Source organism: Haemaphysalis longicornis, unplaced genomic scaffold (assembly GCF_048455015.1).
Source record: "Haemaphysalis longicornis isolate Haplotype H1 unplaced genomic scaffold, Haemaphysalis longicornis Haplotype H1 scaffold_1, whole genome shotgun sequence".
Taxonomy (NCBI): Eukaryota; Metazoa; Arthropoda; class Arachnida; order Ixodida; family Ixodidae; genus Haemaphysalis; species Haemaphysalis longicornis.
In genome coordinates, this window is record NW_027526203.1 from 254,225,375 (window position 1) to 254,250,464 (window position 25,090).

Genomic DNA, 25,090 nt, shown 5'->3' on the forward strand with positions numbered 1-25,090 from the left:
AGCCCCTTTAGGGTCTGTCCCTCGAGTTAAACTGTTTGCTAGGCTTTGCATTTTTGGACTTCTTTCCGTTCATTTTCAGCGACTAATCGTCCACATGCACGCGGGAATCACTTCCACGGGAACGTGTTACAATGTCGTAGGCACATGTATACGGACGTAGCCATGGGGCAGATGCGTGTAACATAGTAGGGTAACAGTGTGGATCCCTAGAGAAGGCAAGCTTGCAGGGGGCGGTAGAAAGTTAGATGGGGAGATGAGATCAAGAAGTCTGCGGGGATAAATTGGTCACAGTCGGCACAGGACCGAGGTAATTGGAGAATAATGGGAGAGGCCTTTGCCCTGCAGTGGGCGTAGATAGGCTGGTGATGATATACGTGTACATGTGCTGGCGTGTGTTGCTTCTCGTGTATATTTCAGAGTTAATGCGCTTGTTACAGTAGGTCCTTACCGTATCTAGGTCCTATAACTGGTTGGGCTCTGGCGTTAACCGGTTTGTGACCCTTGGGGTCTAGGTCTTTTCGGTACAGGGCAGTTCGGTACAGGGCGTTTCGGTACGGTCTTTTCGGTACACGGGCGTTTCGGGACACGGGCGTTTCGGGACACGAGCGTTTCGGTACAGGACATTTCGGTACAGAGCGGTTCGGTACAGGTCGTTTCGGTGCGAAAACGAATTCGAGCGAGCGTTTGAGGCGGCCAAATTCGCGTGCGTTGTTAACATGGGAGTTGCAAACACGCAAATCGAACCTGTTTATTACAACTGTTGTTGCTTGTATTTCTACGTTGCTTTAGGCCAGTAGAAATTTATGCCGCCTTTAAAAAAAAATGCCTATTTACGTAACCGTAGCCAGAAAATGTATAGCGTGTTCATTACTTCGTTTGTTTAGCGACAATATCACCATGTATTTTCTACCCGCCGCGGTGGCTCAATGTTGTTTTTTTTATGTTGTTTTTTTTTGCGTTAACAAACAAAGTGTTTCAAATGCCTTGGACATAACACAGGAGTTCTGTGATGTCACGGGCAGTTCAGTTAATTACAAGAAGTGTGTCGGCCTCTGGCATGGCGATTGGCTGCAATTTCCACGCATCTTCAAGGGTGTCACGTGGTCATCAGAACCAACGTCTTATCTAGGAGTACCGCTGCAGCATTACCGTGATAACAAGACTTACTGGTGTGAAAAGGCACAGGAAATACGAGAACGGACAGGGAACTGGGGGGGTCGTAATCTGTCCATCTTTGCTCGTGTCACAATCTGTAATGTTTTTCTAGTGGCCAAGATTTGGTATGTCATGCAGGCTTTGTATTGTTCCCGTTTGAATATTCAGAAGTTTCACCGCATTTTTGCCGTGTTCGTTTGGAATTCAACGTTCGAAAGAACTAGTCGTAGTAATCTTTTTAGAAAGCTCAAAGGGGGTGGGCTAGCTTTGCCCCATCTCTTTTTAAGACAGGTTGTGTCGCGTTTTTTCTTTTTGCGGGACCAGTCTAACCCTTTCCTGCGAACTTTTATGCAGTTTGCTTTGGGTGATGCTTTGCCTGACTTTCTGGTTACTTCTGCTGTTGTGACTCGTTACAGCGTCAGTCGTTTTTTGAAGGAAGTGGTTTTTTCTTATCGGTTTCTCACGGCACGCTTCTCGCGTGATTTTCTTTCTTCCGTGACACGTAAAAAATTGATGGGCGATTTGATCGAATGTTTATTTCCCGAACCCTTGTATCGCTCTATTTACAATGCGGGCCCAGGTCAGGATGTCTTGAAGAGAGTTAAGAAAATGCCAGTGCCGGGGGGAATTAAGACTTTCTTCTTTAAGATGCACACAGAAACTCTTCCGGTTATGACGTGGATGGCGGCCAAGGAGCTCTTCTTGCCGTGGGGTGCCGACTGTTCGCTCTGCAGGAAACCGGAGAGTATTGAACACGTATTTCTGGACTGCTGGGACGCAGTTTTTTTTTGGGATGTCCTGCAGCGCACTTTAAAAAAAAGAACTGCCTTTGACGCCCCATGGAATTCGATACCTCGCTATAGGTCCAGATGTTTTGCCCTACGACCTGTTCTTCCTCCTGGGCCTACATGCTATATGGAGGAGCCGTATGGATGTACGTAATGCAGATGTAAATGCTCGATCTGTATGTTGTTATTTTGTAGAAAGCATATGTAAATTACGCGAGGTGTTCCACAGAGCAGGCTATGATGAGGAAATATTGTCTCTAATGGATGACTTGGCTGTCATGAAAGTACATTTCTTTTAACTGCTCGCTCAAAGCGATGCAGTCCCCCCTTTTTCTTTTCCTTCTTTCCTTTCTTGTTTTATCAGTCATTGTGGCTGGTATTGTTGTATATGTGTTGTTTTGTCCTTTTCGGCAATAAAGAAAAAAAAAAGCCGCGGTGGCTCAATGGCAAGAGCGTTGCGCTGCTGATCATGAGGTCGCGGGTTCGATTCCCGGCCACGGTGGCTGCTTTTCTGATGGAGGCGAAAAGCAAAAACGCCCATGTTTACGATATTTCGGCGCACGTATAAGATCCCCAGGTGGTCAAAATTAATCCGGAGCCCTCCACTACGGCGCACCTCATCGCCTGCGTTGCGTCGGCGCGTTAAACACTACAATAAAAAAAAGAAATACTAAATATTCGTCCTCTCGCGGGGCTGAATTTTTTATTTGCGCCCTCGCGTTTCCCATCCCGTCGTCGCCCACGTAATCTCTTGCGCTTCGGCGCATTCTGCGAAAAAAACCATGCCTTGGTACCCCTAATGGTTAGCGGCACGAATGTCAGCGGGAGCCCGATCTTAGGGCGAGCGTTTTAGGCAAGCTCCGCCGCAAGCCATGCGCGCTCCTCCCCCACTCCCCGTGCGTCCAGAGAAATTCTGGGAAGACAGGTGGCTGACCTCACGGGGAACCTCCATTGGGATTCCGCAGCCCCTTCGGTCCAAAATTTTGGTCCAGAATAAAAAATTTACGGTTTTAAGGAGTTTTCGCTGCATGAACATATCAGTTATTCTTTATTTTGTTTTTGTTTTGGTTTGATTTTGCACAGGATCTCTAGGATCTATTTTTTAAAGGCGGCTTCTGAGCTCATATTGTGATTATTTAACGGCTACTTACGAATCCGCATACTTTTCAAGCGATTTCTCCTGTAAATATTTGTGGAGGATAGTTCCTCGATCCTGTTTCATTTGTTTACTTTTCGCATAAATGTTCTTTGAATCGATTATTCAATTACTTAGACATTCTTTTAAATTTTGTTCTGAGTAGCGAAGCTCTTTGTCACAAAAGTACCGTATGTAAACTTCAGAGGTACCAATGAGCCGCGATCCAACGTGGCTCCTATTCGGGGACGCTGCTTTGACGTGCATGTTTGCAGCGGGAAATATTTCTTACGCACTAAGCGCTCTTCCGGGCTGGTAAACTAAGTAAACACCTGTCTTATAAATAAGAATGAAATGGTTTAACAGTGCAGTTAGAAACATTATCCGTCGGAATAGTAGCGCTAAAGTGTTACCATGGGTTTTTCACTTACATCATCCCACGCGATTTGAGTTGCAGCGGCTCATTTTAACCTGCAGCATGCCTCTTGCAGTCAGCACTTGTTTTTTTATATATATGCCATGTATAATGTCGTGCCGACACCTGCTTCTGCGAACATCATTTTAACGGTGTGCGGCTCAAAAAAGTATTGATTATGGGGAGCAGCAGGTGACATTGGTCTCAGGTCACGACCATATTAGCAAAACGCCAAGAATTACAGATGAGCAGTCCTTGCGAGGATGAATAACTGTAAGTATGCTGCATAAAACATTGCAGAGTGATTTCAACGTAATTACACAACATTTCCAAATTTGATTCAAGAACACAATAAACCCGCCGCAGTTCCTGCTAACTACGAATAAGTCGGGACGGAAGCGTGCGGCAAGGTACAATAGGTGCCTTCCGTAATGCATTGCTAATAACACCACAAGTACTTGCGTTATCAGAAGAAAGCAACGCACACAAATGTAGAAACACAAGAAATTGCAACTTCTTCGTCATTACGTTATAAAGGCACAGGTTTCTTCCCCGTGCGGTGGGGTCATTTCCGCAGCCGTTGTCGAAGGGTCTCCGCAAAGTGCAAAAAAAAAAAAAATATTTACCTCACTGATTTTCGAAAAAATAAACAGTTGATAATAAGTCGTCAAAAAACGAGTGAAAAAACACGATGATACTGTCACTGATTCGTTATATAACATTCTGGTGATAATAGGTCGCTAAGAAACAAAAAAAATGAAGACTTATAGGTTGTATAAGTGCTACAAATATCGCAGCTAATACTTAATAAATCAACAGAGGTTTTTTTGGGAAGGCCGCATAACCAACTGCTGGCCTAAATTAACGCACAATTTCGAACAAGAACATCTGTAATAAATGGGTACAAATTCCGTGCTTGTAACCACCCCGTAAACAACGCCCGCAGCCTAAAGCGCTCGCCGAAATTCGTCTTTGTACCGAAACACCCGTGTCCCGAAACGCCCGTGTCCCGAAACGCCCGTGCCCCGAAACGCCCGTGTACCGAAACGCCCGTTCACCGAAAAGACCGTACCGAAACGCCCTGTACCTAAACGTCCTGTACCGAAAAGACCGGAGCCGTGACCCTTGTTGTGTTTTTAGTGTGTTGGGGTCTTAGATTGAGGCAGTAACGCCTCATTTCAGCGGTTTCCTGTTTCATACCTGCATTTATAAACACTTCGAAGCTTGGGGTAGCCAGCGCAACATTTGGTCGGGGATAATAGGGAACAAAAGTTTTTCTTTCTGTATATAAGGCGTGAGAGAAAGTTCTGACATAAGGTGAAGCCAGTAACTTCAGCGCATGTGGTAACTAGTGCGTCACGGGGTTTTGCTACTGGTATTTTCGCCCAGGCTGTTATTTTTTTTTTATTCTGGTTGGCAGCATGAAACCATTTGCTCGAAAACTGCGCGGCGAAAATTCGGCTGCTTTGATTGTGATGTTTCGCTTTGGCCTTAGAGCGCCACGTAAAGGCTAACAATGACAGCGAATCTGGGGCGTTGTGCGAAGGCCATTATGCGCAGGAAAACGTGTACCAAAATACTCGCATTTGTGAGTTTTACGCGCCCCTGTAATACCTGCCCCATAAGGCGCGCAATATTGACGATATGGAGATATAGGACGGTGTAGGGGCACAGCCGTCCCTTTTCTTTTCACAGCGCCTCACAATCATGTCAGTCCGTGGTGTGAATATGTAGCAAAACAATTATGTCTGGACGTCGGCGTCTCCTGCTGTCAGATATTCTCCAGCAGCTCGATAATCGTTCCCACACGCCCGCCGCCTCACAGGACCTGCGTGATAGTACCGAAGTCCTCGGCACATTCGATGATAGTGGCTTCTCAAACTTAGGGCGTAAATATGACTTTTGTCGAGCGGTCGCAAGACCTGACTCAGCAAAAAATCTTTCAGGCGAGGTCCCGTGGTCCGGAAAGGAGAAGATAACTGGAAGTCCACGGCTTCACAGTACTACCCTGCCGTCTCTTGGGTCTACATCAAGGTAAACAGATGCTAAAAACCGCCCTTCAGCGTTTACGGCGCTTGACGTCGCCAATGTGGAGTTGGATTGCACGTTTGTCTTGAACGAACACTCGTGCTACTGCTGTCCCAGCGTATATGAGCTGCTCTGTCTCTCACTCCACCCTGCAGGACAATTATCGCAACTTACAAATGACCATCCTGACGGACTCGTCACAGGGAACAACCAGCCTCCGCGACGGAGAGATCGAGCTCATGGTAACGTAACAAAAAAAAAAAAAACCTCAATGGTTTGCACTCCGTAAAAATATGCGCTGATAAATCTCAAGCAGACTAGTGTCCAGTAGGTGATACTACTTTATGCGAAGTCAACTCCCGTGCAGAGTGCGAATATCCAATTAGTGATGCCAAAGCTTCCCTGTAAGTTTCATCGCAAAGTCGGAAAGCGCTGTCAGCGGAGCAGCTGGTGCCCCCTGCGGGAGGCAAAACCTCCTTTTGTGTGTCTAATAAAAAAGAACCCTGTAGGATTTTGTGAAATGTTGTGAAGGCTCCGGTAAAACAGCCTGCACTTTTATATGGGAATTTATATCTGGTGTTTAGAATTATCGTTATATTTGGGTATAGACACTAGTGTACCGAAATAATTGAACGATTACTCTCCGAGTGGTTTGATTGGTGCGCCAAGCTGCACCAAAATGCGAGTACACTCTGTGAAATTTCAGGTAATCTGCGCCGCACTGGTGTAATTCAGCTGCCTCATCTTTCAGTTTTTCCGTTCTTCGCACTAGCTCAGAAAAATGCAGCCACAATTTGCGTGTTGAAGACAGCTGCTATCCCCTAAATGCCTTCTCACAATTAAAGCGGAGAGTTGGGCGAGTTGGTTACTGACTAATGAACTCATACTTCTAGCGAACTTTAACACAGGACGAAGAAAAAAAAGGCGAAACACACGCTAGCGTGTGTTTCGTCTTTTCTTTCTTCGTCCTGTGTTAAAGTTCGCTAGAAGTATGAGTTCATCAGTCCTCTCACAGCCGTTGCTCCCAGGGTGCTTGCTATCTGATCGCCTTCGATGTAGTTGGGTTTAACCTTGGAACTTTGGCAGGCCTAGTTTTCGCAAAAGGAAAATGCAGATAACTTCACACGGAGATATAGAGCAAAAATCTTTTCCTGATTTGAGTATGTTTCAGTGCATGGTAGGACGCAGTAAATTTTCCAGTTGTGGTGTGTGTCAAATCTGGTACTGGTTCTGTAACACGTGATACGGCGGTGGCAGGCGTGCGGCTTCATATAACGGTAAATACATTTGCAGGTATGTTCATAAAAAGTCCCAATGCCCGGTGGAGGACAGGTTCTGGAAAAAAAGGAGAGCGTTCAGCTCACCTTGCTTAAAACACTCTGACACAATTCCGTGCGTGATTCAGCTTAACCACAATGCACTTGATTGACCGACCCATGCCACCGACAATGAAATTTTGGCGCCCACAAACACAGGCTGTTTGAGCATTTGTTTGTGTTTGTGTGCTTTCTTCCATTCCCATGGCTTTTCTGTCTCTTCTCGGTATAGAGATATGTGCTAACAGGCGTCCTTTTGGTGACTTCCTTTTGTTGAACTGTATTACTCCCCCCCCCCCCTTAATCTGATGTCCCAAAATACCTTCTGTTTACATTTTCTCTTTTTTCGATTCCACATTGTTCAGATCTGGACGCGCACCTCCGTTGGGCCTGCACATGCCGACCACATATATCAATTACCTACCTTTCGTTCAGTTGCGTCGTGCAATCAGGACACCTGCATTTTTGAGTCAGCGTTTGCTGTGTTTTTTTCCTCCTGGCTTTCTTTCTTTCCAAATTCTTTATATGTTTCAATGACCTACCACATCCTCTCCTTTGCATTCCGAGGTTTTCTTGACTGCCTATCCTTATTTGTATATATATATATATATATATATATATATATATATATATATATATATATATATATATATATATATAACTGGCATGCTGGCGATGGGGCCGAAGGCGTGGTGAACACAAAGTAAGAAACCTCGGTAACAGCAACAGCGGAGGGTTTATTTCGACGTTTCGACTTCGAGACAAGTCTTTCCTGTAGAATCCTGTATAGACATCATTCCTGTAGAAGACTTGTCTCGAAGTCGAAACGTCGAAATAAACCCTCCGCTGTTGCTGTTACCGAGGTTTCTTACTTTGTATATATATATATATATATATATATATATATATATATATATATATAGATACGGGACGAGGGACTCGGTAAAGATACATATCAAGGTTGCAGTCGTCATTGCCAGTGCTATTCGGCTTTTTTTTTTTCGAAATATTTAATAGGGCCGAATGACGTGTGCTTGTCACGTTTCTTTGATTCATTGATAAATAAGCGAAAATATAAGTCGAGAAAAAATCCGCCGCTTTTCCGGGAGCGGGACTCGAACCCACATCTCCGCATAACCGGTGCGGTGCGTTCGCCATTACGCTATCCCCACAGCGGCTTCTCTCTCGACTTTAAAGCGGGGGTTTATATTTACAAGAGCTCTGAGGCCGGTCAACTAGCGGTCGACTCTGAGGCCGGTCAACTCTGAGGCCGGTCAAAATATATATATATATATATATATACTTTGATTGCAAAGAGGGCTGTCTTTGGTTGCCGTAGCAAATAGTAAAAAATGGGTATAGCTTCTAACAAAACTGATTATTGGTCGACGTTTCGATCGGATGCCGATCTTTCTCTCAATATATATATATATATATATATATATATATATATATATATATATATATATATATATATATATATAGTGAGCATTGTTTACTATTTTGCAAGTGGTGACCAGCGAGTGGACTATGGACAGATTACTAGCGCTTCGTCTTCATCTGTACAGAATCATCAGCACTACTTCTTATGCCTGCTCTTCTTTATCTTCACTCCTGTACATACATCATGGTGTGCGGGCCATTCTAGCGTCTGAGATTCTGTAACAAACGTCGCATCGGACCCCTGTCTCGCAAGTGGTGGAGAGTGCGTCTTGATCCCGCTGTGTACCTCTCCGGTCCAACCCCCGGAGCTTCGTTCGGGTTCTCGTATAGCACCGCGCACTATGGCTTTGTCGCTGGGAGTGGGCAACGTTTTGGCAGGCGCACCGGCACAGTGCATCGTCACGACCAGCCAGCACGATCCCCCGAAGTTCGCCGGCCTTCCTGGAGAGTATGTCGAGGACTGGCTGGATAGCTATGACAGGGTGAGTGCGTTCAACCATTGGGACGACACTCAAAAGCTCCGGAATGTCTCGTTTTCCCTGACGAAAGTGGCAGAGACGTGGTTTTTAAACAACGCGGCTTTGATCACTGACTGGGCGGACTTCACGACTCGGCTGCGCCTGATTTTCGGGTCTTCGGCAGCTCGTTCTAACGCCGCGAAGAAACTTGAGGGGCGCATGCAACATCCGCAAGAGACATACCTCATACATTGAGGACGTTCTTGCCCTGTGCCGGCGAGTGAACAAAGATATGTCGGAGGCGGATCACGTGCGTCACATCCTGAAAGGGATCGCGCAGTTCGCGTTCAAAGCCCTCGCCATCCAAAATCCGACAACCATTTCGGAAGTGACGGCTACCTTTCAACGCTTGGATGACCTTCAGTCTGTGCGTCTTCAGCCGGTGACTCCCGCTCTGAATCTTGGTGACGAAAATCTTCGCACGCTTATAAGAACGATAATTCGTGAAGAGCTCAACTACCACTCCGCTGCATGCGCACCGACGTGTTCCCAACCCGCCTACACACCAGGCCTATGGGACATTATCAAAGAAAAGCTGGCATCGATGGCCGATCCAGGCATCTCAGATCACGCTGCTCTTTTGTCCGCGCCATCGTACTCTGAAGTTGGTGGACGACCACCCATCCCGCTGGCACCGATAACTCCTCGGCCCCAATCCAGTTATGTCGCCGCGTACCCTCCTTCTCCGGTGCCGCGGCCTTACCACACAGGGTGGCAGTCACCAAGTCCTGAGCCTCCGACCTATCGACTTGTGTATTATTATTGTGGGATCTGTGGTCACATCGCCCGGTTTAGTCGTCGGCGCCAGCAGGATGAACGACGCGGTTATACCCCTGACGAACGTGACGAGCTGCGACTCCGTTACAGCTACCGCCAACGTGCCTACCAGCCCCCAACGCGTAGACCTCAACCTGCGACGGATTCCGCTGATGTTCCCCGCAACTCCCGTGAATACCGACGCCGTTCTCCGTCCCCGTTTCGCTGTACTTTTTCACCTCTCCGCCCTGTGGTTCACGATACCAACCACACCTCAGAAAACTAGGCCATGCAGTTTTTTTTTTTTGGGGGGGGGGGGGGGGGGGAACTGCATCTGGGACGATAACAATTCCTCCAAAGTATCCATCTAACGTGTTGTCGTAATCAGTTGAGGGCATTTCTGTTAAAGCAGTGGTGGACACCGGCGCAAGTATTACGATTTTTCATGAAGATTTGTGCACTCGACTTCACAAAGTGAAAACTCCATACGACGGTCCTTCGTTGCATGGTGCCGACAAGACTTCCATTCGGCCGACGGCACACTGTACAGTTCGTGTTTCAATCGATGGACTATGTCACCACATTCAATGTGCCGTGTTGTGTCCGTGCCCTTACATGCTTATCCTCGGCTGGTAATTTCTCTCTTTGACGTCTGCTGTTATTTGTTGCCGCACGCCCGCAATCAGCCTCATGGACACTGAACATTCAGTACTTCCTGGCTCCGAGGCCCTGCCCCAGGTATTAACTGAAAACTATGTTGTACTGCATCGTCACGAGCACATTATTTCGGTTTCTGCTGGACCAGTTCTTCTAGTACTCCCTTCTGGCCGTCAACTTTCCCGAGGGATCGCCGTTTCTGCCTGCCTTATCCGATGTACTCAAGCACGTGCCCTAATCACTGTACAGAACACCACAGCTGAACGTGTCCTCCTTCCGCAACGCTCTACTCTTGCATCTGTGTCGGACACCGACATCACACTCCTCCCCGCCAGCTCCGCTTCAACTCCCATCTGCACTTCCCCAAGCACGCACCTAAGTATTCTTTCGAACTCACCATCAGCCCTGATCTTACGTCTGAGCAGAGACTATTGGTACTGGAAGTTTTAAACAAGTACCGTGCTTCATTTGATACACATTCCAAAATTTTTCCTCAAACGACCGCTGCCACGCACCATATCCGAACTGATGGTGATACCATTGTTCGTCGCCGCCCTTATCGCGTCTCTTCTTCAGAAAGGAAAATAATCGAGGCAATTGTAGCCGATATGTTAAAAAGGAACGTTATTCGTCCGTCGTCAAGTCCATGGTCCTCGGCAGTGGTATTGGAACTTCTGGCCTGGCCTCTCGACGAGTGTTACTAAATACGTTATCACCTGCTCGTCTTGCCAACACCGCAAGCGCTCGACAACTCCATTTGCAGGCTTTCTGCAGCCCGTTCCTTGTCCGTCGACGCCCTTCGAAACTGTTGGTATCGATTTGTATAGACCCTTGCCTTCAACACAATCGGGCTACCGTTGGATTGTCACAGCCGTCGACCACTTGACGTGATACGTAGAGACAGCGCCAATACGCTCCGGCACGGCAATAGATGTGGCAGACGTTTTCCTGCATCACATCATTTTGCGACATGGGGCACCAAGCGTCCTCCTCAGTGACCGTGGTCGGACCTTCCCATCCAACGCCCTGGAAGAACTCCTGCGTGTTTCCGACACTGTACACAAAATAACGTCTGGTTATCACCCTCAGGCGAACGGTTTAACGGAGCGGTTCAATTGAACCCACTCGATAATTGGAACACTTAAAAAAAATTTCCTGAGCGAACCAACCACCGCTCTGTTCGCGGCCAAACTTCACACGAAGGTCGCATTTTGTGGCATTTTGTTTGACACCGGGAACAACGACTATACTTACCTGGTTATTCTGAAAATAAATAAATAACGATTTTCCCCTATGGGAAAATAGCGGCTGATTTGGACGTGCGAGCCAGAGCAAGTTATCTTGGAACGACGGCGCCACCTGGGGTATTCAGAGCGAAACGCACGTTTGAGATTCACGGTAGGAAGGATCCGAATGGTGCAGCTGAGACGATCAGAAAATGCACCTAGGAACGAGCCAAATGAGCTAGCAGACGATCAGAAAACCTGCTTTCACATTTTCTGATCGTCTGCTACGTTTCGCTGTGAATATCCCAGGTGGCGCCGTCGTTCCAAGATCAACTAGCGCTGGCTCGCACGTCCGTCCAAATCAGCCGCCATTTTCCCATAGGCGAAAATCGTTTTTATTTATTTTCAGAATAACCAGGTAAGTAGCGTCGAAGTTCCGGTGTCAAACAAAATAGACCACAAAATGCGACCTTTGTGTGAAGTTTGAGCGTGAAGAGAGCGGCGGTTAGTTCAGGAAAAAATTTTAAAGTGTTCCAATTATCGTCGCTCCACCCTGCACATTAGCCCTGACCACAGAAATTGGGACCTAATCTTGCCGTTTGTTACTATCGCCTATAATACTGCAGTCCAGCGGACTACCGGATACTCGCAGTCCTTCCTCAATTTTGGCCGCTCTCCATCCTACACTTCCGATTCAACTTTCTTCTCGGCTCCTGTCTCCTCTGGTGCATCACACCATGAACAGTACATTTCGCGCCTCAGACACTGCCGAGAGATAGTCCGTTGCCGCCCTGAAGCTCACCAAGAAGACCGCAAAACCCGCTACGACTCGATACATCGCTTCTGTTCATTTCCGCCCGGGAGACGAAGTGCTCCTTTGGACTCCTTTTCATACGCCTGGTCTGTGTGAAAAATTTCTTCATCGTTTTATTGGTCCATACGTAATCTTCGAAGAAACTTCTCCAGTAAATTATCGCGTAACTCTCGTGAATCCTCCCACTGATCTCCGTCGGCGTGGCGTCGAAATTGTCCACGTGTCAAGACTCAAGCCCTTCAGGCGTCGTAACCCAGACTGATTGGCGTCCAGGAGGCCGCTTCCGCGCGAGGGGGGAAATAATTGTGTGCATTGTTTACTATTACTAGCAAAGATTACTAGCACTCCGTCTTAATCTGTACAAAATCATCAGCACTACCTCTTGTGCCTGCTCTTCCTTACCTTCACTCCTATACATAATCATCATCATGGTGTGCGGGCAATTTTAGCGTCTGAGATTCTGTAATAAACGTCGCATCGGACCCCTGTCTCTCAATATATATACTTGGGTAAAAAGTCACTCGCGCCAGAATAAAAGGTGCGGCGTGTGTGCCCTAACCCGGTCGCTTGTAGACTATATAAATAAGTGCAGTATCCAAGCTTGCGAAGCTAAATGAACAATGTAGTTCTTTTTTATGGGGCCGGGCATTAAAGTGTGCTCCATTATCATCCGAGTTATCGCAACGAATGCAGCGGCTCCGTGTCTGGCTGCATGCAGGTGCATCGGCGGCTGGTGGCGGACGACGGCTGCGGGTTAAGCGAAGCGCTGAACGACACGTCGGTGGCGCACGGGCGCCACTGGTTGCACCTGGGGCCCGTCGGCTGGACACACATGCGCCACTACGCACTGCGGCTCGTCTACACGCCCGTACTCGCCTACTCCAGGCTAGCCGCGGAGCGCGTCGACAGCACGCTCGCCGCGGGAAACGTGAGACCCTTCATAATTACCCTCCACATGCGGCACCCCGAACAGAATGGCTTAAAAGAGCCATGAAGAGAAAATGCAAGTTGGTTTTATTCGAAAGATTTCGTGTTTTATAGTGCCCCCAGCGCTTGTCCGGATGCAAACGGTGCTTTATTCACTGAGAAATTAAACAATTTAGGTTGAAATTTTGATTTTCCCGCTCAATCGTGCGCTTTCGTGGTCCCAAATGACATCACAGGAACCGACCGCTCTGCAGCCTAGAATACCTTCATTCACGCATCCGCCGTACAGGGTAGAGACACGTATACGCTGGCGCCGCCATTTTCGGTTGCTCGCTCGCCGCCGAAGCAAGTCATTGTGTCAAAACCGCGCTAAAATTATTACCGCAACGCGGTTTACTGAAGAAGTTTGAATCATATTGTCTGTTTCGCGTTGCTAGGTCTCGTGGGAAACGAAAAGAATAACGCGTTGAGCCCGTTGGCCCAATTGCGGCGGCACGGGACCGTTCAAAGGTTGTCTCCACTCTGTACAGCGGTGTTGGTTTGTTCCCGCGTTTCTTTACGTTCCGTAACCTAGATGGCGCCACCATACCGTGGCAAGCGTTTGGTTTGTTTTTGCCCGCATTTAAACCTGGCTTGTTTTTGTTCTGGGAGAAAATATTCGTTCCCTGAAACAGTGCTCGCTCGACAAATGGGGTCACGTAAGACACCGTTACTTGCGTCAATCGGCCAGTGTCGTCTGAGACAACCCCAAGCCCCGTAGTGCTGTGCAGCTAAACCAAGCATGCTGTGCGCAGTACGAACAGCAGAACGCATCAGTACTTCTATGTTTACATGTGCTTTCGTAACTTCCACTGTTTGTCCCATCATTCTTATTGCTTTGTAAAGAATGTGCCCTAAATTTAAGCGCAAATCGCTCGTTCGTCTAGTTTGTAAGCTCTACCTAATTTGCGTCTGCTTCTGCCAGCCTCCACCAATCGCAGAGCTTAGCTCATGTGACATCATAGGTTCTGTTGCGGGAAATGAGCTGGTGGGTCGCATGACCATTCCCGCTTTTCCTAATTATTAGCTTATTTGAGCGAAGTTTACGTTAAAAGTGGTGTCAGTATGATTCTAACGAGACAATCTTTTGAATGAACCAAACTTGTGTTTTCTCTTCATGGTGGTCCCCGGTGTCCACAATTCACTTACACGTTTTGCGGTTACACAGGAATATACCCGGGACAACATGTTTGCCGCCAGTGTAATAAGTGGGCAGTAATTTTTTTTGCTCTTACCTCATGGTAGACAGCGTGAATGCTATTTATGGAATCAGAGGTGGTCAAACAGAAAACCTGAGCGCAGCAATGAGGTATCCGATTGATTTGATTGTTTGTAGGGTTTAACGCGCCGACGCAACGAAGGCGATGAGGCGCGCCGTAGTGGAGGGCTCCGGATTAATTTTGACCACCTGGGGATCTTTAACGTGCGCCGAAATCTCGTACACACGGGCGTTTTTGCTTTTCGCCTCCATCAGAAAAGCGGCCGCCGCGGCCGGGAATCGAACCCGCGACCTCGTGCTCAGCAGCGCAACGCCTTAGCCACTGAGCCACCGCGGCGGGTAATGAGGTATCCGAGGCACCCTGCATATCACCATAAGCATGGTAGTGCATATGCAGCAGTGTGTAATGTTTTCGCTAATAATAGGCCCTGAATTATTTTCTGTTCTTCTTATCAATTAAAAAAAAATAAAAGCTAGACACGTACAGTCATGGACAAATGAGAAGCTAACACGAAAACATGAACCACAACACTCGAAATCAAAGAATTTGGTTCGCGGAGATACCATAATTACGCGGTTGTGGTATATTTGGAAAGCCACGTTGACAAACATTTCTGCTGTTATGGAGTCATGCGACGAGTTGACTTGCATAGAAAGGAGTGGCGCTACTTGTGTGTTCTCGTTCATACTTGCGGGTTCGCATTTTACTTGACCATAACTGTAGCTTCAGTCCCCTCGAAAAAAAATTAGCACCCATTCCATTCCTGTTCCGAGGGCACCGGTAAGGACAGAATATAATGTCAGTTGTTTTCCTGCACACACAAAGCCTACTGATGCACACAGATGCACGCACAATTTCCTCTTAAAGGGACACTGAAGTGAATTTGTCAAGCTCCCGTTTTTGCTTGCACTGCTTAGACGGGCTCAAATTAACACACTTTTCATCGTTTATCCGGTTTATAAGTCGATAATTATTTTATAAAGCCCGAAAGAAGAAAAACAACCATGCGTGGTCTGGCGGCCGCACCACCTAAAGGCTGTGACGACAGGAGGAGATAGATCTTGACTGGACGATGTCCAAGAATAGCATTCAAACAAGTTTCGGTTTCGGTTCTGTCAAACAACATGCTTGACATTTGACGTTATCGTTGGGTGGGCATTCTCGATATCTAAATTATCACCAATCCGCGCTTCTGCCATGTTGTCGGCTGTAAAATGCCTAAGATAAGCCTCCCAGGACGGCGTGGAATCGTAGCAATCACTAGCCGAGGCATACGCAGTGGATGAACGCCCTCCGCGTCACTGCAGACGCTCAAATGCCAAGCGCTTTTCCCCCATATTTGGAGCTTGCCTCAGTCATGCCTGTATCGTAAAAAGCGTGTTCGCGCCAGGCCAAGGCTCTGCTGATTCTGGCCTGTGCCCACTGCCCGCAAGCAGTAGGTGCTTCTGGCAACAGCACGCCAACGAGAGCGTCAGTGTCAGTCTGCGCGCGTTCTGCGACCTCGTTCGTGGAGCAGTGAAGGTTACGGCCCATAAATGGTTAACTCAGAACAGAAAACATCGGCTGAAAACGAAAAAAATAACTTACAACAGAAAAAAAACCATGTATACCCTCGGGGATTCGAACTTGTGACTTGCTAAACATACCTACCGCTTTAGAACACTCGCCCACGGGCCAGCGCTGGCGCCGTCGGAAATACAGGGTATATAATGTATAGCCAGTTCGCACTTTTATCCAGTTGTAGCAGCTTAAATGACTATTTGTTGTATAGTGCTCGTGCAGCAAGCGTCCCCCAAATTTCCATAATATCTCACGTCTAGCTATTGCATTTCTTAGACGGAAAAGCGTTCGCATAAGTCTGGTCGTGCTGCTGACCGCTGTGCCTGTTTACCCAGCGCAAAAAAGTGCGCCCTGCTGCCTAGTTTTGCGCTGTACGGTAAAAGTTTTAGTTGAATTTGTTTTCTTAGTACCCATATTGACTTCGCTGACTCTTCTCCCGCCTTCGAGTGGCCATAGGTTTTCGTAGTAGCGTACCAGTCACCGAAGTGCCGCATGTGCGCTTGTGCAGCGCTTGTGTGGAACGACCTGGACTTGGAGCTTGACACAGTGAATAAACTAACAAACTAAAGGAAGGCACATTCTTCCATTCACAAACGTGTCATGGCTTAGTTTCAACTGAGCGAACGAATTGCGACGACCCGTCGGCGCCCGGCGGACTAAACGCTGGGCCGACCGACTCTGTCGGAAGATCGGCGAGCCGTGCAGTAGCGCAGTCAAGCCAAGTCATTTCCTCCTGACGTCACACAAAAACGCCACAGGAAACTGGCGAGGATGCAGAGCGGAGGACAGCGTTTTCGACTTGATTTATCTACTAAACAAATTCGCGTAAACGCACTCAGAGTGGCCGAAACGTGGCCTATGGACTCCGGACTACTATTTGCGCTAGTAGTACGGCAATGTTTACAAATCACTTCAGTGTCCCTTTAATTGTCCGCCGAGACAATTAAAGGGACATGCATGGCTGTACATCGCATGGTACCGCGTCTTTCCCCGGACGAGCAACAGTCATCCCCCTTCTCATGGGAAACAGTGGCCCGGTGGGATTAGGCGTCTTCTCATCCACCACTGTTTCTTACGAGGAGCAGGATCCCGATCCAACCGATCATTCGAGGAGCGAATCGGGATTGCGATGAAGACAGTGATGCCTCACAGCCTAGTTAAGTACGTAGGGACACTTTTGCTTGGAGATACGCCTGAATAATGTAATGAAAGCTCTACTACACCATGTCTCTACTACACCAATCGCGTCGCAATGACCTTGAGCCGCCACTGCGTGAGTGTGGCAGGTGTCACATCACGCCACTTGGTCCACTGCTGAGAGGCGTGGCAGCTGCGCTCGGAGCCTCGCCGCTTTTGTACAACGTGACTAGGCGAGGGTTTAGGGGCTGCTTCATCGGCGCTTGGTCGCTCAGTATTGTCCTGGACGGCGTGCCGACTCGGCCGTCTGTGCATGCGCTTCACCTTTCACTCGTTATAACTAGGTTTACAATGGTTAAACCTGCCCCTTTTTTTCTGGCACCACAACAAATAATAAGTAGGAGTGGGGAAGAACAGACCAACCCGGAGGACAAGAATAACTGTTACGGGCTCATTAACAGGTTAATGAGCATTAATGAGCATTCATTAACATTAACAAAGAATATTGCAATCAACACTCTACGATACACCCATGAAGGGGATTCGTAGCCGTCCTAGGCAGTAGCCTGGAATAAATTGGGGCAAAATGGATCTTGGAGCAAAGCGAATGAAATGTTCATTGATCATATGCCCAGGTAACCATAAATTAAAGGGGCCCTGAAAGGTTTTGCCGATACACTGTGTGGTAACCGGGCAACAGTGGCGGCGGACAATCCCAAAAGATGGACATGTGCGGGTGAAGAGGAAGTTGTGGCGCGACATGAGCGAAGTTAGAACATGGCGGACTCGGCTGGGTTAGGTGTGCGCAGCCGCATCGGCTGAGGAGCGGACCTTGGCGGAACAGGACTCCCAGTAAAGGTGTGGGTTTAGGGGGCGCAGTGTCTTTCTCAGCACTGCAGGCGTGCTTGACAAAGCGAGTGATACACGCAGGGCGTGAGCAGCCCATGAAATCTCCCTCACGATGTGACCCCTTCTAGGACACCACTGACAACAACATCATCACAGTCTTGTGCTTCCCTACAAACCCCGTGTACGAGCAGAGATGTACTAGCAACGGCAGTGCACAGTCAATTAGCTGCCCCCGTGGGGGTGGGGGGGAGAGTCAGAGGAAGCCAGCCGTCGTCTGGCGGTCGGCTGCCACTACGGTGGCAATAGCGGCCAGGATCCCTCCCAGGTCGACCCTCTCCAGGCTGGCAAAGAAGTGCGGTGTGAGCAGCTGGCAGACCTCCTCCTTGGACAGCACCACAGGCCCAGTCTGGCTGGCCGCCACTGTGGTGGAAGGCTTGCACTGCACCGCGTTGGAGTGCAACGTCTTCGGCTCTGCAGTCTGCGGTGAAGGGCCACTGAACACCAGGGAAGCAGCCACGCTTTCTTCCGCAGTGACCGCTGCGCCCTCCTCTGCCACGTCGCCTTCCTGGCCGGTGGCTTGTCCGCAGGGCAGCGCCTCGTCTTCCTCCAAGTCCAGGCTCGACGTTGCTGCCGCAGAAGGCGCTGCTTCTGGGCCCTCAGTCAAGTCGCACAATTTCACTTCGGGGCTGTCGGACACGGCCTTGTCTATAATGGGTTCTTCCAGCAACGCCAGCGATCCAGACGCTTCCCTGACAGTACCTGTGCTGGCATCCTCCTGTGGCTACTTTCGCAGAGGACATCTTTAAGTTTCCACATTGCTGTCCCACGGCTCTTTCGTGGACAACGTCATAATTTTGGTGTCCCAACGTCTAATCCGTCCAGTTACTCTCGGCTTTTTCTCGGAATCCTCGAAGACTGTGTCTCAACCTTTTCTTCGGAGGGGGGAGAGTGTGGTAACCGGGCAACAGTGACGGGGGACAATCCCAAAGGATGGACATGTGCCGGGTGAAGAGGAAGATGTGGCGCGACATGAGTGAAGTTAGAACATGGCGGACTCGGCTGGGTTAGGTGTGCGCAGCCGTATCGGCTGAGGAGCGTACCTTGGCGGAACAGGACTCCCAGTAAAGGTGTGGTTTTAGGGGGCGCAGTGTCCTTCTGGGGAACCGCGGCCGGGTGCAAGAACCCCGGTACCACAACTGTTGCTTACACTTTCAGGTAAATCAATGTCCTAGTAATCACCTCCTTCAATAATTTTGTTAAAGCGACGAATTTTAGTTGAGTTATTGAAATCAAAACATTGCATTTTCGCCCGCGCCGTGATTCTCCCTCGTTTCGTCCACCTCCTCGCACCACGCGAGCGTCACTGCCCATGATGCCTCGCATCTCAGTGACGTCTGCAAAAACATCCGGTTGAGGGCGTCGGATGCTACTGCGATTTCCTGCGCGCAGCATCGCCCTGGGACGCGGCCGTCTGATTTTCTTAGTCCCATTTGGGCCATTTTTATCATTTTACTTTTGAATCCTGCACCTCGCTCACGGCTGGAAAATCTGATGGAAGCAATGGGGCGGGGCTTATACGCTTCTACACCATGTGCTGCAGGAAGTGATAATTAACAAAAGGCGCGGCTGCGACCCGTCGACGCTGAGAAGACGACGCTTCTCTTCGCCTGAAGTGAGAGAAAAAGCCGTCCAATTGCAAGATTTATGCTTCGTGACACACATGGGAGAATCGATGACGTACTACATACGGGAAAATGGCGGAACCCAACCACGTTACCACGCAGGAAAGCGTGGTAACGCGGCAACAAGCTCTGCAACTAAAGTGTCAGCTTTCCGATGCACGTAAAAATGTCATATTGGCGCAGATGATGTTGACCACACAACGTAACGATTGCGCTAGTTTTTTTAGTGTGCTCAAAACGCCTTTCAGCTCCCCCTTTTAAAGGCGCATTCTCCAATTTTCGCACGTACGCTTTGTTACGACTTTGTCACAATGAAGGACGCTCTCCTCCATCTCTCTTCATAAATCAACAAGCACCTCAGGTATCACGCTTTCGCACAATAACCAAAAAGGTCTGACAAAAGTGCATAGCGTTTCAAGCTCGTAGCATGAGCAATTTCGCCCGCTTTATTCGGTGTGCTTCCTCGGAAATTTCCGCAAATTGAGTAGTAAATTCATTTTTAAATTGTTTCGGATTGACAATGCTTTTCAAACATCTGCTGCGATCGCTCTCGTTTCCAGTGAAGTCACTCATGGACATACCGTACTTACCCGATTCTAACGCGCACTTTTTTTCTGGAAAAATAGGTCGAAAAATGGCATGCGCGTTAGAATCGGATACGAAACCGAAACCGAAACAGCGGAAATTTCGTCCCACCCATCGCCATCGCCATGTCAAGATGGCGCTAAAGCTTTCAGCAACGATTGTTCGGACGCAGGAAGCATAGGCGCCTAGGCTTTTCTATCGGCGTTCACACAAATCGTCAAATCGTTCCACTTGCGCGCTTGATAACAGCAATGGCAGCAGCGGCTCTCTCGCGTTCAAAACGAGCGGTCGGCTGAAGCGTGCGCCTCTGGAGAAGCTCGCGGGATGGGCGTGTGAGGCGTGGGCCACGATCCCATCGACCATGGTTGAACGTTAGTTCAGAAGTGTGGCATCGCGAACGTGCTTGACGGCACCGAGGACGAGATGTTGTGGTCAGCGGAGAGCGACGAGGAGTGAGATGAGTGAGATTACTTCGGGAAATAAATCACCCGTTTCTCTAGCATTCGTTTTTATTGCTCACACAGTTCCGTGCGCGTTACAATCGGAGGTGCAAGTGTTTTCGGTTTGTTGTCAGGAAAATCGGGTGCGCGTTAGAATCGGGGGCGCGTTAGAATCGGGTAATTACGGTAGATGTACTGTACCCGCGTGCGCCGCCTTATAGTGACGTGCAAAAGGTTTTACGGATGCCTCTACTGCTGTAGGGGCAGATTTTTTTAATAAATTGGCTGGGCGGCGCCATTGAAGGAACAGTCCTTCATGTATGTCAATTTATTTTTTTATAAAGTCCTGCCAGTTAGGCCAACCTTTCAGTGACTATAGAATGTCGATGGTTTTATGTAGCACATCGTCAGTCATCGTACCAGTCGGTGCAACTGTACACGTCTTGTAGGGCTTAATTTCTACAGTTTGATGGACGTTATCCTATTTCTTTGAGAATACAAAATATTTTTGGAGACGCAGACACAAGAATCTCGTCGTTGTTCGTTTAAATGTCGGTGCCGCGCGCCATTTCCGAACCCCACGCATACGGGTAGCTTGCTTTGTGCCCGTTTTCATGCACACATTCCCCTTTCACCTTCGTTCCAAGCAACCCAACGGGTTCTTTTGAGCAACACCACCTGGACTAGTTGTTGTTGTTTCGAGAGTTTGAAAGAGGTATTGAGAAAGCGGCAGAGCTCTCGCGTTGGTGGCGGCCTGGGCACAACAGGTGAGCTTTTCGGAAAACACGCCTATCGGGTTTTACGGTGGTCGCTCTCACAAAACGTTGACCACCTGCCAAAGGCGTGCACTGTCTCAGGATACACTTTTTCGACGCTTTAGTGGGAGTATGTTGTGGCACCACTTAGTGTGCCGTGCGTTTCGGAGTGGTTCCGAGCAAGAATAAAATCAGTGCGTTTGTTTTTTCTTTGTTGGCTGTTTGGTATTCGTCGGTCGTTATAAGCAGCGTGCAGATACGGCTTGCGGAGTCTCGGTACGAGCTCGAGAAACAGTAAATCTAGCCCCCCAAAAAGGACCTATAGAAGCGGTCATCATCATCATTATCGTCGTCGTCGTCGTCAGCCTACTCCGGTCCACAGTAGGACGAAGGTCTCTCCCACTGACCTCCAACCGATACTGTCCTGCGCTAATCGAGCCCATTCTTGGCCACCTAATTTCCTCATTTCATCCCTTCATCGGGTTAATGGCCTTCCCCTTCTTCTAGACCCACCTCTCGGTATCCACTCTGTCACCCTAATTGTCCACCAGTTGTCGGTTCGTCTCCCTACATGGCCAGCCCAAGTCCATTTCTTTTTCTTTATTTGAACTGTGATATTTTGTTCGCTGATCCCGCTAGCTCGTTTTCTGTCCCTGAGTGTTATTCCTAACGTTCTTCGTTCCATGGCCCGCTTGGCCGGCCTAACTTTGTTTTCTAGTTGTTTAGTAAGGTGCCAAGTTTCAGCTCCGTATGTCATCACCGGCATTATTGGTTGTAGACCTTTATTTTGAGTGACACAGGTAGCTTACTTTTCATTATTTGGGAGTGCTTGCCGAGGGCCCCCCCACCTATACCTATTCTACCGGATTTCTCTCTCGTGGCTTGGTTCAGCACGAACCATCTGTCCGAGGTAGTTATATTCTTTTACTTCTTCTAGCGTTTCGTTTCCAAAGCTGAAGAGGGCGTTTTTAGCATGCTTATTCCTCATTACTTCCGATTTATTCATATCTATTTTTAGCCCCGTGGCCGGGCTTTCTGATTCTAGTTCCCCAATTAAGCATTGTTTGCATGTGTTCTGCACTCTCACTCAGCAAGACTATGTCGTCCGCAAGCCTCAAAGGGCTCAAGTATTCCCGTTTATCCTTAATCCTATGTTTTCCCAGTAAAGCTTCCTAAATAGCTCCTTCAGACACGGTGTGAATAGTTTTGTCGAGATGTTATCTCCCTGACTTACTCCCTTTCGGATCGGAAATTTATCGCTTTGCTTGTGGAGGGTTATCTTGCCCTTGCATTCCTTATATATGTCTTCTAGAAGTCTTATATAGGTTTCATCTATTTCCTGGTATTTTATTGCGTCTAGCATGGCTGCGGTGAGTACGGAATCAAACGCTTTCTGGTAATCTATAAATTCTTTGTAAAGCGGCTTAGTGTACCCTGAGGATTTTTCTATCACTATTTCTATCAATGACGACATGGATGTGATCTATGGTTGAGTACCCTTTCCTAAACCTAGCCTGCTCTCTCGGTTGTTGGGAATCCAGGCTGTCACCTACGCGGCTAACTATAAATTTGGTAAAAAGCTTGCACACAACGGAGAGTAGGCTGATGGGTCTGTAATTCTTCAGGTCCTTGGTATCTCTGTTCTTATGAAGCAGAATAATGTTTGCGTTTTTCCAGGCTATGGGCACTTTTTGGTAATTTAAACATTGCCAAAATAGTTCCGCAAGCTTTTCTACTATACTATCTCGTCCTTCCTTTAAAAGGTCGACGGTTATGCCGTCGTCACATGCAGCGTTTCCTATTTTCATGCCTTTGAGAGCCTTTCTTACTTCCTCCTTAGTTACTAGTGGGACATCGCAAGTTCAGCTTGTATTCTCAAACGTCGCTATCATACAGCCTGGTGTAGAATCGTTCTGCTACCTTAATTATCTCGTCCAAGTTGTGAGTAAAGTTACCCTGCTGATCTCTGAGTGCGTACCTCCTGTCTTTGCCGATGGCTATCTTTCACTTATTTGCTTTCAAGCTTCCCCATATTTGCAGCGTTTCCTCGAACATTGCCCTGTTATATGCACGAATGTCGTTTGTTTTACTTCTCGTTAACCAGCTTCTACAGCTCGGCTAATTCAATCCGATCCGCCGTACTTGACTCTTTCATGTTCAGGACGTTTCCTTAGTTTTCCAGTTTGTTCCCTATATGTTGCTTCTTCCACAGCTGCTGCGGATTATGTGATTGCTTTGTTAGGTTGTCAGCTAGCCTGCATACACTAACCTCGTTCTAATAGTTTAGAAGCGCAAATTTGTTTTGAAGAGTTATTTTAAACTTATCCGTCCTGGCTCTGACTGAATTCATGCTGGGTTGCTGACGTTTCTGAAGTCTCCTTCTTCCTCTTTTGAGATTCGGCCTTACCTAGCATCTAACCATCCCATGATCGCTGCTCCGAATCTCAGCACCTCTGCGTCCTGCACAATACATCGGTTGCCACTTAAAATGAAGTCGATTTCATTTTTTGTTGTTCCATAGGTGCTTTTCCATGTCTATTTCCTATTCGTTCGTTTGTAGAAGAATTCTTTCATCAAACGCAGGTTATCGCTCTCTGCAAATCCCACCAGTGTATCTCTTCTATCTCTTCGACTGTTGCGATTCTCTATTACAAAGTTTCCCACTGACCCTTGACCCATTTGATTCTTACCTACCTTTGCGTTAGTCTCCCATCACAATCGTGAACTGCGTTGTTGCCTTCTTCACGACTGATTCGACGTTCTCGTAGGCGCTATCTACGGCTTCATAATCATAGCTGGTTGTTGGCGCATAGGCCTGTACTATCGTTACCCTTTATCGCTTGTTTAGCGTAATCACAACAGCCGTGACTCTCTTGCTAATGCTGAAAAACTCCTTGACGTTGCCTCCTATTTCTCTGCTGAGTAAAAACCCCACACTATGCTCTTTCTTCTCTTGGGGTCCACGGTAGCATAGAATATGCCCGCTAGTGAGTTCCATGAAGCCTTATCCCGTCCTTCTAGCTTTGCTTAACGCTACAATATCCCACTTAATGTCTGAGAGCTCCTCTAGTAGTACAGCTAAGCTTCCCTCACTAGACAAGGTGGTGCATGCGTTGAACGTTACCAGGATCAACTTCCAAAGGTGGCCTGTCCGGACCCAGAGATTCTTAGCACCCGCTACTGTATCGCTGCTCTGACCGCCGTCATTGACAGTAGCTCTAAAACTGCATGAAGACTGAGGGACGAGAGTTGAGTTGGCCAGTCATGGGATGTGATGGCCAACTACTACAGCAGGGTGGCCAGGTCCTTCTCTGGCGAGGGAGTTCTGTACATGTTCCTAAGAACAACCTTTCTAGTATAGCCACTTAGGTTTCCGGAATGATGGTTACTTCCGGAGCAGGCAGCACTCCATACCTGCATGGGTTGGGTACAGAGAGTGAGGAGAAAAATTGTGAGAGAGCGAGAGAAGTTACGGGCGGACGACGTTGCCGCGCACGCCTGCAGTGATATTGAACCGGCGTTGGTCGGTTTTCCGTTTTATACGCGCGGTTTTGAAGGAATAAACTGAGACACTGGCTTACTGATGAGATCCACTTTCGTCTGGCCGTTGTAAAGGTAAGACACTGCCATGCTGAACTGTATAGC

The 25,090-nt window shown here is 48.1% G+C and overlaps 1 protein-coding gene across 5 annotated transcripts in view; it reads left to right on the forward strand.

Annotated features, from left to right (window-relative positions):
* LOC144144408 (lysosomal alpha-mannosidase-like) overlaps positions 1 to 25,090 on the forward strand; it is a 225,508-nt gene that overhangs the window by 187,881 nt on the left and 12,537 nt on the right. For 3 of the 5 annotated variants that reach the window (XM_077675855.1, XM_077675866.1, XM_077675838.1), the window contains 3 exons: positions 5,440 to 5,527; positions 5,677 to 5,763; positions 12,970 to 13,179. In XM_077675855.1, the coding sequence (XP_077531981.1) occupies positions 5,440 to 5,527; positions 5,677 to 5,763; positions 12,970 to 13,179 (385 nt within the window). The remainder of the gene's footprint in view (positions 1 to 5,439; positions 5,528 to 5,676; positions 5,764 to 12,969; positions 13,180 to 25,090) is intronic. The other 2 variants (XM_077675868.1, XM_077675847.1) reach the window with 1 other exon arrangement.